The sequence below is a fragment of the Dipodomys ordii genome, unplaced genomic scaffold (genome assembly GCF_000151885.1).
Source record: "Dipodomys ordii isolate 6190 unplaced genomic scaffold, Dord_2.0 Scaffold163, whole genome shotgun sequence".
NCBI lineage: Eukaryota > Metazoa > Chordata > Mammalia > Rodentia > Heteromyidae > Dipodomys > Dipodomys ordii.
In genome coordinates, this window is record NW_012267379.1 from 707,663 (window position 1) to 718,972 (window position 11,310).

The 11,310-nt window shown below is 55.8% G+C and overlaps 1 protein-coding gene across 1 annotated transcript in view; it reads left to right on the plus strand.

The window, feature by feature from the left end:
* The first annotated feature begins 6,926 nt into the window (after positions 1-6,926).
* Positions 6,927-11,310, plus strand: part of LOC105998385 — a 24,632-nt gene continuing 20,248 nt past the window's right edge. The window contains exons 1-3 of the mRNA XM_013033082.1: positions 6,927-6,976; positions 10,399-10,540; positions 10,932-11,240. Of these exons, the coding sequence (XP_012888536.1) occupies positions 10,450-10,540; positions 10,932-11,240 (400 nt within the window). The 5' untranslated portion in view covers positions 6,927-6,976; positions 10,399-10,449. The remainder of the gene's footprint in view (positions 6,977-10,398; positions 10,541-10,931; positions 11,241-11,310) is intronic.

The window sequence follows — 11,310 nt, forward strand, 5'->3', positions numbered from 1 at the left end:
AGAGTCTCACAGAGTTTCCTGCCTGGGCTGGCTTTGAACCGTGATCCTCAGCTCTCAGCCTCCTGAGTAACTAGGATGACAGGCCTGAGCCACCGGCACCTGGCTTCATCTCTTCTCTATCAGTCTCACTTGTGGTCTGTCAATTTTATTAATTTTTTCAAAAAAGCAGCTTTTTGTGTCATTGATTTTCTGTATAGTTTTTTTTGTCTCTGTGTCATTAATTTCTGCCCTCATCTTCGCTATCTCTCTTAGTCTAGTAGTTTGGGATTTCGTTTGTTCTTGTTTTAGTCACATCATGAGCTGTTTGGTTTTTTGGGGGTCCGGTCGTGGGGCCTGAACTCTGGGCCTGGGCGCTGTCCCTCAGCTCTTCAGCTCAAGGTTAGCGCTCTACCACTTGAGCCACAGCGCCACTTCCGGCTTTTTTTTCTTTTTGCTTATGTGGTGCTGAGGAATGGAACCCAGGGCCTTGTGCATGCAAGGCAAGCACTCTGCCACTGAGCCACCTTCCCAGGCCAGCTGTTTGTTTTTTTAATGTGTGCACTTAGGGCTATAAACTTTCCTCTTAGCACTGCCTTTGCCCTATCCCAGAGGTTTTGTTGTGATGTGTTTTCATTTTCATTGAATTGTAAGAACGTTCTAATTTTTCTTCTAACCCGTGTGTTATCCCGTAGTGTGCTGTTCAGTCAGTCTTCATGTTTTGGGTGTTTTCTGCAATATGGTCTGTTGTAGTTTGATCACACTGAGGTCAGAGAGGACGCAAGGAGTTACACCAGTGCTCCTGCGTGCACTAGGACAGGATCTGTTTTGGAGAATGTTCCATGGGCTGCTGAGAAGGAGGTGGATTGGGTTGTTGTTGGGTGTCTGCTAACTCCATTTGGGTTGTGCTGTCATTTAATTCAGAGCTTCTTTGCTTATCTCTTGTCTGGTTGACCTGTGTTAAAATCTCCCAATATTACTGTGTTGGGGTCTGTCCCGTTCTGTGAATTCAGAAGTGTTTGTGTCACATATGTAAGTGCCCCGTTGTTTGGTGCATGGATGCTGACCACTGTGATTTGTTGGTCACTGTGATCATCCCCTTCACTACTATGTAATGAGCTGCTTTGTCTCTTTGTACTGATTTTAGTGAAAACTCTATTTTACCAGATACCTGCCTTCTTACAGGATGCATTTGCATGAAAGGTCTTTTCCCATCCCTTCACTCAGAATTTGTTTTTGTCTTTGACTGGGAGATGGGTCTCTTGGAGACAGAGGTGGATGGATTTGTCTTTTCATCCAATCTGCTGCCCCTTTTCTTTTGACTGGGGAATTGGGTACATTAGTGTTCAGGGTTATGAGGGAGAGATGTGTCGTGTTTCCTGCCATTTTCTTCATTTCCTGTATTTTGTTTCTTTCCTTCCTGTTCTTACTTAAACTGCTCTTCCAGTGATTTTTGTCTAATGTTTCCTTGACTTTGATTGTTCCCTTCGTTTGATTGCTTCCCCTTAGTATTCTTTGTAATGCTGGGTTAGTGCTCATCAATTCCTTTAGTTTGTGTTTGTCATGGAAGGTTTTAGTTTCCCTGTCTCTTGTGAATGAGAACTTCACGCTCAGTTTGGGTTGGCAGTTGTTGGTCTTTGGGACTTGAATGATATCGTTCTAGGCTCTCCTTGCATTGAGTTTGTGTGGAGAGATTGGCAATAATTCTGATCTTCCTTCCATTGTAATACAACTCCTTCTTTGATCTTGCTGCATGTAAAATTAATTCCTTGTTTTTTAAGTCCAGTGTTTTCACTACGATGTGTCTAGAAGTATTTCTTCTTGGATCCTGTTGACTGGGAGTTCTGTATGCCTCTCTTGGGTGGGTGAGTTTTCTCTCTTAAGATTGGGGACATTTTCTGTTATTGTTCTATTGAATAGATTTTCTTTTTTTGGGGGGGAGGTCCAGTCATGGGGCCTGAACTCTGGGCCTGGGTGCTGTCCCTCAGCTCTTCAGCTCAAGGCTAGCACTCTACCACTTGAGCCACAGCGCCACTTCCGGCTTTTTTCTTTTTGCTTATGTGTTGCTGAGGAATCGAACCCAGGGCCTTGAGCATGCAAGGCAAGCGCTCTACCACTGAGCCACCTTCCCAGCCCTTGAATAGGTTTTCAATACCTTTAGTTTTTATTTCTTCCCCCTCATTGATCCCGACTATGTGTAAATTTGATCTTTTGTCTGAGTCTGCCAGTTCTTGGCTTCCGCTTTGGTGTGTTCCAAGTGTGTTCTTTTTTTTTTTTTTTTTGCCTTTCTTTGATTTTTTTGTTCTAATTCTTCTGTTTTATCCTCAACTACTGATACTGTTTTCCATTTCACTTATTCTGTTGCTTTGGCATTCAACTGTGGTTTGAAATAGGGAAATTGAAACTTTTATGCTTCCAAGTGCTTTGTTGAGGTCAGTTCTCATGGTGTTAGTTTTGTCACTTAAAGAGGTGTGTAGTGTTTCCGTTTTTCTCTCTATGTCTTTTTGGGTGAGTTGTATGTCCTTTGTCATTTCCTCCTTCCACTCCTCTGTTTGTTTTTGGGTAACTCCTTTTATTCTCGCAGGGTTTCTTTGATGGTTCTTTGGTTTTCCTCTCTTCTCCCTCGCTCTCACTGAGATCTTTCCCTGGATTATTGTTGGCTTTTGGACTTGGTTTGTTGTCTTGCTTGTTTGTGAATCTTATCTTTCATTGTGATTTACACGTTTGGGTCCGGGGATTGTGGAGGCCGTCCTGGCTGTGCTGAGGGGTGGTGGTGGAGTGTGAGTCACTGGATGATCTCTGTCAGTTTTGCATTTGGCAATCTTCAGCTCTAGGGGTGTTGATAGTGTAATGTGTCCTGGTCAGTGGTTGGGGCTCTGTGCTCTGCAGGGTGTCCTGGCGTTCTGGCCTAGGTTTACGCCTGCTAGTAGGTTCCTGTTATGTGGCACACAGCAGTTGAGTGTCTGGGGTAGGTCGGCAGATTCCTGCTAGTCACGGGGGGGGGGGGGGGGAGGTGCTCATCCTGGCCTGAGTCTTGCCATGGCGTCTGTTCCCAGAGGGGCTGGGAGCTGTGCTCCAGGTCCTGACCTTGTCTGGGTGTGGGGGAGGGCCAGGTTCCCACTCTGCCCTAATGGGAGGCCGTCCCCTCCCAGCCCTGGGTTGGGACAGGCGTGGGGCTCGGAGGGGGCGGGGTCCTGCAGGGCAGCGGGAGATTGCCCCAGCCGTCCCCCAGGCTGGCCCCTTGGTCCAGGCGGCCTGGGGCTGCAGGCGCAGCACTGGGGTGGAGGGAGTGCTTCGCAGCTTTCCATCCCGTGTGTGCTGGGGATACGATGCTCTTTGTTCTTTTTGGTGGTCAGTTTCTGCTTTTCTTGTTGTCAGTCTTGGGGAGAAGTGTATGTTAGAGCCCCAAGTCTCTGATTAGAGAGCTAGAGCGATTCGAGTGACGGCCTCACTGCCATCTTGATTAGAACTTTGGTGTTTTGTTTTGGGGTTTGTTTGTTGTCAGTCCTGGGGCTTGAACTTGGGGCTTGGGTGTCCTGAGCTGCTTTTGCTCAAGTCTAGTGCTCTGCGACTTGAGCCATGGCTCCACTTGTAGCTTTTTTGATAATTTATTGGAGATAAGAACCTCACAGACGTTCCTGCCCGGCTGGCTTCCATCCTCAGATCTCAGCTCCTCATGTCACACGGTGTCCACACCCAGCTCCGCTTGTCTTTGGAATGAAAACAGCAGCAAGTTTGGGGGACCCCTGCGTCGTGTGACTTGCCCCCAGACAGCGGGAGTGAGTGCATCCCGCAGCTGTTCTGTGTGTGGGCACAGCACACAGGTGCACCCGCCTTTCCATGACCGGCACTGTCCATTGATCCATCGAGGTCATAAACACCACCGAGGAACGAGATGGGGCTTTGTTTCTCCAGTGACCCACCTGCCGTTCAACAGTGTAGAGTTCATACTCCATGTGGTTGAATGTTTTCTGCAGTATATTTTGTTGTTGAGATCTAGTTTGTTTCCATTGTGATCAGATAGGATATTAGGAATTATCCTAATCCTTTTGTATTTACTCAGGCTTGTTGAATGTCCACAGACATGATCTATTTTGGACAAGGTTCTGTGGGATCCCAAGGAGAATGAGAATTGTGTGGCTGTTGGATGAAATACTCCATAGATGTGTATTCAGTCCATTTGGTTCATGGTATTCATTCATTCAAAGGCTTCTTTGCTGATCCTTTGTTGACCTGTTCGTGGGTGAGAGCAGGGCTAATTTAGAGCATCCCACTATTGTGTTAAGATCTATCCAATTCTGCAAGTCTAAGTCTAAGAGTGTCTGTCCGGCATGTTCAGGTGCTCCATTGTTTGGTGTATATATATTTCAGGCAACAGTTTGGCAATTTCTGCTTTCTTGCAGGATACATTTGTTAAAAAGATTTATTTCTATCACTTCACCCAGAATTTGTGTCTGTCTTTGTGACACACATTTCTTGGAGACAACACATGGTTGGATCTTTTTTTGTTTTTTGGGTTTTGTGGGGGGGGGGTTGTTTGTTTGTTTTTTGCAAGTTCTAGGGCTTTAACTCAGGCCCTGGGTGCTGTCTCTGAGCTTAAGACTACCACTTGAGCCACAGTACCACTTCTAGTTTTTTCTGAGTTTTTCTAGTTTTTTTCTAGTTTTTCAGACTTTCCTGCCCGGGCTGGCTTCAAACTGTGATCCTCAGATCTCAGCTGCCTGAGTAGCTGGGATGACAGGCGTGAGCCACCGGCGCCCGGTGAGCTGTTGGCTTCTGAGAGTGGCTGTTGCCGTGGTCGTTTGGGAATTTCGGGGTCTCTCGCTGTGATTTATGCGTTGCCCCCTGGTGTTAGGACTCCTGCTCCACTTCATGGCGTTGCTTTGTCTCTGGGAATGGCGGCCCCTGTGGGCATCAGCCGACACTCACCGGGTCCATAGCAACCTCATAGAGAAACTGTCTCTTAGAATCATCCTCATCTTGAGTCGTATTCGGGCCCCTCTGGGCACCTTCCGGAGATGCCCGCACGGTGGTCTGTCTTGGAACTTCCTGCGTCTGTGGCTAGGGTTCCCACTGGCTGCACCATGGTGACACCGTCGGTGAGAGACATCACCAGGCGCTCATCCCGGAGGCACCACGCCTAATCCTTTGTCTTTTACACGTTGTATTCATCTTCCAAAAGTAAGATGTTCAACAGCGTTTGTGCATCTGTAAATAACCCAGTCGTATTCTGAGGACCTCGCCATAGGTAGTGACTGTGTTGTTCCAGTTTGACAAGTCTGAAGCTGAAAAGGGACTGTGGCTGGACACGGCCAGCAGCTTGTCCTGGGTACTCATCCCTTGGAGATGGCCCCAGTAGGAGCAGCCCCCTGGCCAAATCATGCCCTGTTGGGTCTTCGAAGGCCAGACCATTCCTGTCTTCAGCATGACTGGCAGGGCCCGGTTAGCTTGCTTATGTCTGCTGCTCATTCCCGTGTGCCAGAAGCCTCCGGAGCAGCCTGAGGATTCATTACACTTAAATTAAGTCCTCTTCAAACTTCTCTTCTGAGGCATGGACACCCGTGCTTACCACAGCCCTTGGCTCTTGTTGTACCTTGAACCACTTGCCGGCACACAGTGACTTCCACCCATTGGCCTGCTTTCTGCAGAATGACTCCAAACGCAAGACTGGATGACAGTGTCAGTCCCGCTTCAGGCCATCGCTCTTCATTCCCCAAAGCATATTCCTGCCAGGCTGTGTTGCAATAAACGCCCATCCTTTTGTTTGTTATAAACTTAAAGCTACAAGTGGCCCACCCTGCCAAGAAGTGTCCCGAAGGAATAGTTCCTCATATCACACAGCCAGGCCCAGGGCCCAGGCTCCCGCCCAAAGCCCAGGTCTTTCCTTCACTGTGTGGCCTGTCCCCAGTGCACAGCCAGTCCTGCTGACCATGTCCCCTGCCTGTCCCCAGTGCACAGCCAGTCCTGCTGACCGTGTCCCCTGCCTGTCCCCAGCACACGGTGGGTCCTGCTGACCATGTCCCCTGCCTGTCCCCAGCGCACAGCCAGTCCTGCTGACCGTGTCCCCTGCCTGTCCCCAGCACACAGCCAGTCCTGCTGACCATGTCCCCTGCCTGTCCCCAGTGCACAGCCAGTCCTGCTGACCGTGTCCCCTGCCTGTCCCCAGCACAGGGTGGGTCCTGCTGACCGTGTCCCCTGCCTGTCCCCAGCACACAGCCAGTCCTGCTGACCGTGTCCCCTGCCTGTCCCCAGCACAGGGCGGGTCCTGCTGACCGTGTCCCCTGCCTGTCCCCAGCACAGGGCGGGTCCTGCTGACCGTGTCCCCTGCCTGTCCCCAGCACACAGCCAGTCCTGCTGACCGTGTCCCCTGCCTGTCCCCAGCACAGGGCGGGTCCTGCTGACCGTGTCCCCTGCCTGTCCCCAGCACAGGGCGGGTCCTGCTGACCGTGTCCCCTGCCTGTCCCCAGCACAGGGCGGGTCCTGCTGACCATGTCCCCTGCCTGTCCCCAGCACAGGGCGGGTCCTGCTGACCATGTCCCCTGCCTGTCCCCAGCACAGGGCGGGTCCTGCTGACCGTGTCCCCTGCCTGTCCCCAGCACAGGGCGGGTCCTGCTGACCGTGTCCCCTGCATGACCGTGTCCTGCTTGCCCTGACCCCAGTAGGGAGTGAATCTACTGGCCTTCCTGAGGAGCAATCCTTGAGTCTGCGAGCAAGGACCAACCCAGCTATGGACTGACTCCCTATGAAACTCCTGTTTCCTGTGAGTAAACAGCTAATGCACAACTTCTAATTAAAATGCATAACGAGCAAACCATTAGGAAAAGTCGTGGCACTTCTCTGTGGACACCGGCTGTTCCTGGAATTCCACCAGCTTCCCGGATGGGCCGGACCTGCCCGGGCCTGCCTCCCGCCTTCGTCTTCCTCTTCTGGTCTTCCTCTGGGCTGGGCAGGCTTGGGAGCTGGTGGCAACAGACACGCTGGAGAGCCGGCTGGAGGGGAGGTGAGTGGAGGGGTGTGAGGGGGGGGGTGCGCCCCGGGCGAGGGGCCTGGGGAGGGGATTCTGGGCACGGCCTCCGGCTGAGCAGCACAGGCTCCTCACTCCGGCTCCTCCCGCCGCACAGCCAGGCCCAGAGCACGAGCAGGGTCAGGGCCACCACAGGCACTAGAAAGCTGGGCACACGGGAGTCGGGTGAGGGGCTGCCTTCGGAGGTCCGGTGTCCCCTGAGGCCTGGGCCTCGCTCTCCAGGGGCCCAGGCAGCGGGATGAGCAGGATGAGGGGTCGGTCCCACCCTTCCTGGCCGCAGACCCCAGGGTGGGGCACAGAGCTGATCTGAGCCTGTGTCACACAGTTCCTGCACACAGGCCTGGGTTCACACACACACACACACACACACACACACACACGGCCCTGTGGGCAGACGGCTGCGTCCCCTCACACGGGCACTAGCCCTCGCTCTGGTCCACCCTGAATCCTACACACCCGCACCACAGCACTAGGGACAAGAATGGGGTCCAGGCTGCCCGTGCCGGGCCGGTGCCCCCGAGCTCTGGGGCAGGGCCGGCTCCCCCAGCTGTGCTGGGCACTAGGAGTGTTTCCAGCAAGGCTGGGCCTCCTGGGAGGGGAGGATGGCAGGCAGGGCCCTCCCCTGCACAGGACACAGGTGGCCTTGGGCGTGGCAGGGCCTGGTCCCTGGAGACCCCCGGCATGGAAGCCATGGGCACCGAGGTTGCTGGGGACATTTTGTGTCCTAGAAGAAGTGCCGTGGTAGGGGCAGTGTCACGAAATCAGGACGGGGAGATAAGATCTTAGCTAGAAAATCTCAGCCTCAGGAGCGTTGCCGCACCTCACCAGAGCTGGCCATTTACGCAAGCTCCCAGCAATGGGTGAACTATTTCTGCTGATGCTGGAGATAGTCAGGGGCCGAGCGAGAAGCCACGGCTCGGCAACGTTGCCCGGGTGGGTCCTGGCAGGGTTGAGCAGCCCATCAGAAATTCCTGCTTCTCAGAGTAGAGCAGAATGAGCGGATGTTCTGGCTGGAAAGCAGATGCATGGAAAGGAAGAGGAGCCCAGAGAAGAGCCTCCCCGGCAGGTGTGAGCTCCCAGGGCAAAGCCGCTCACTCCAGCTGGATGTGGGGAGGGGATGGCCGAGGCAGGGCCGGGGTCGGGCCGGGCCCGGGTGGAGGCGGAGGCCCTGGGAAGCATGCACGCGTCCGGGCGTGAGTCCTCCTTCAGGAAGAAGGTGGAGGTGGGCCCTGCCACGGGCTACCTACAAATGGTCATCACAAAGATTGGATTCTCCAGAGCCCAGGACGTCTCGGACACATTTTAAAAGAAATTAAGCCAAAATCTTAGAACTTTGAAGGAAAGACACACCAAGAGAATCGATTGCAGTATTTCCACCCTCCCACCCCGCAGAAGAGGAGAGTGAGGATTCACCACAGAACAGATAGGCCGGCGGGAGGGCCGAGCATTTGCTTCCTTAAAACACAGCTTCCTCAAACCAGAAAGGACAAGACAGACAGACAGACAGTGCCATGAGAATGGCGGCCTGCGTCTGGGACGTGCGTGACGGCAGGCGTGAGGAGGAAAGTAGCTCCCACAGCCACCAGCTGCCCGGGGGCTGAAGGCGGCGTGTCAGTGTCCCGGGGAACAGGGACACGTGCCCACGGCCGTGGGGACACGTGACCACAGGACACGGGGACACGTGACCACAGCACATGGGGACATGTGACCACAGCACACGGGGACACATGACCACAGCACATGGGGACACGTGCCCACGGCCGTGGGGACACGTGACCACAGGACACGGGGACACGTGACCACAGCACACGGGGACACGTGACCACAGACCACAGGGACACATGACGACAGACCACAGGGACACATGACCACAGGACACGGGGACACGTGAGCACAGACCACAGGGACATGTGACCACAGACCACAGGGACACATGACCACAGGACATGGGGACACGTGACCACAGGACACAGGGACACGTGACCACAGGACACGGGGACACGTGACCACAGCACACGGGGACACGTGACCACAGGACACGGGGACACGGGGACATGTGACCACAGCACACGGGGACACGTGACCACAGCACACGGGGACACGTGACCACAGGACACAGGACACAGGGACATGTGACGACAGACCACAGGTACGTGTGACCACACCACAGGGACACATGACCACAGGACACGGGGACATGTGACCACAGGACACGGGGACACGTGACCACAGGACATGGGGACACGTGACCACAGGACACAGGGACACATGACCACAGGACACAGGGACACGTGACCACAGGACACAGGGACACATGACCACAGACTACAGGACACAGGGACACATGACCACAGACTACAGGACATAGGGACAAGTGACCACAGATCACAAAACATGGGGATACATGACCACAGACCACAGGGACATGTGACCATAGGCCACAGGGACACATGACCACAGGACACAGGAACACGTGACCACAGGACACAGGGACATGTGACCACAAACCACAGGACACAATGACTCATGGCCACAGGACACGGGGACATGTGACCACAGGACACGGGGACACGTGACCACAGGACACGGGGACACATGACCACAGGACACGGGGACATGTGATCACCAGACCACAGGTACGTGTGACCACACCACAGGGACACATGACCACAGGACACGGGGACACGTGACCACAGGACACGGGGACACGTGACCACAGGACACGGGGACACAGGGACACATGACCACAGACCGCAGAGACACAGGGACACATGACCACAGGACACGGGGACACGTGACCACAGACCACAGGGACAATCCTCTGTCACATGACGCTGCTCCCCAGGCAGCAGCTGGGCGCAGCTTTGCCTACGTCAGTGTGGAGCTTCAGGACAAGCCCACGGCCCGGCCCCGAAGCCCCAGCTCTCTTGCTGCCGTGAGATGGGCTCTCTGGCTTCCTCCTGGTCTCCATCACTGTTCTGTGCTGCTTGAGACGCGGCCTGGCCAAGCAGCCTGGTCCGTCTTCCTGCCTCCTGTACACACGGCAGGGGAGCCGGGGCACGGTGCCCCGCGCTGGCTGTGATGTCAGTACCCGTCTGGTCCGGAGCCGCCCTCCAGGCCAGCCTGGGAGGTGGAGTCTGCCGGACCTTGTCGCGTGAGCTGGCTTCCGACCGTGACCTTGAGCTGGCTTCCAACCGTGACCTCATGCCCTCAGCCTCCTGCGTAGCTGGCTCGATGGCGTGAGCCAGTGCCCGGCGGCCCCACACCACCGACCGGCGCCATATTGGGGGACAGGGTGGAGAGTGGGGAGCCCGAGGCCCAGGCCCCGGGCCGTGATGGGCCGTGAAAAGGTCAGCCGAGGCTGCCTGACCCTCGACCGACAGGAGGCGTCCCTGCAGGCAGCGTCCCTGAGCGGACATCGAGGGCCTGGTGGCCCGAGCCCCATCACGATGACCAGCTGCCCGGCGGTCCCTGGCTGCTGTTCCCGGGTGCTCGGGGTGCTCCTGCTGCTGGCCGCCTCACTGAACACTCAGAGCGGAAGTAAGTTTGGGGTCCCTCCCTGGGCGCTGTGGGGGGACCAGGGCAGACCGGCCTGGGCCCTGTCGGGGAGTAGTGGATATCGGCAGCTGCGTGCCCTGGGGACGGCAGAGAGAGCCGTGGAGAGCGCCATGAGGACCCCAGCACATCGGTGGGCCGCGGAGACGCGTGTCTGCGGGCTGGGGGTCGGGCTCTGTTGGGAGCCTTTGCTCTGCACGGGCCGGGGCCATCCAGCGGCCGCAGCATCCCCACAGCCCAGAGCCGGCCGGGCCGGGCCAGGCAGACCGGGCTCTGGGGTGAACAGCGGATACCGGCACGGCCCGCCTCCCGCCCATCTGTGTGATGTGGAGCCCACAGCGGCCCCAGGAGGCCCTGACACACGGGACCCCCCCAGGTCGGGATGACCCCGTGTGCACCGAGGGCGTGGTCTCCGTGGCCAGGGGTCAGCGCGCGGTGATGACCTGCAACCTCTCCAACCCAATCACCCACATCACCATCCAGCTGAGCACCCATGGGGTGAACAGGACCGTCTTCAGTGAGGACACCCCTGGGCACTTCTCCCGGGGCGAGTGGCAGCTCCAGGTCCAGGGGGGCCAGGCCCAGCTGGTGGTCAGGGCCGCCCAGGACAACCACGCCGGGCTGTACCTGTGGCATTTGTATGGACACCAGAGAAACAGCAGAGTCATCATACTACATGTTACAGGTGAGGTGGACGCCAGGGAGGGGCTGGAGAGGGAGGCCGGGGAGGGAGGCCGGGGAGGGGCTGGAGAGGG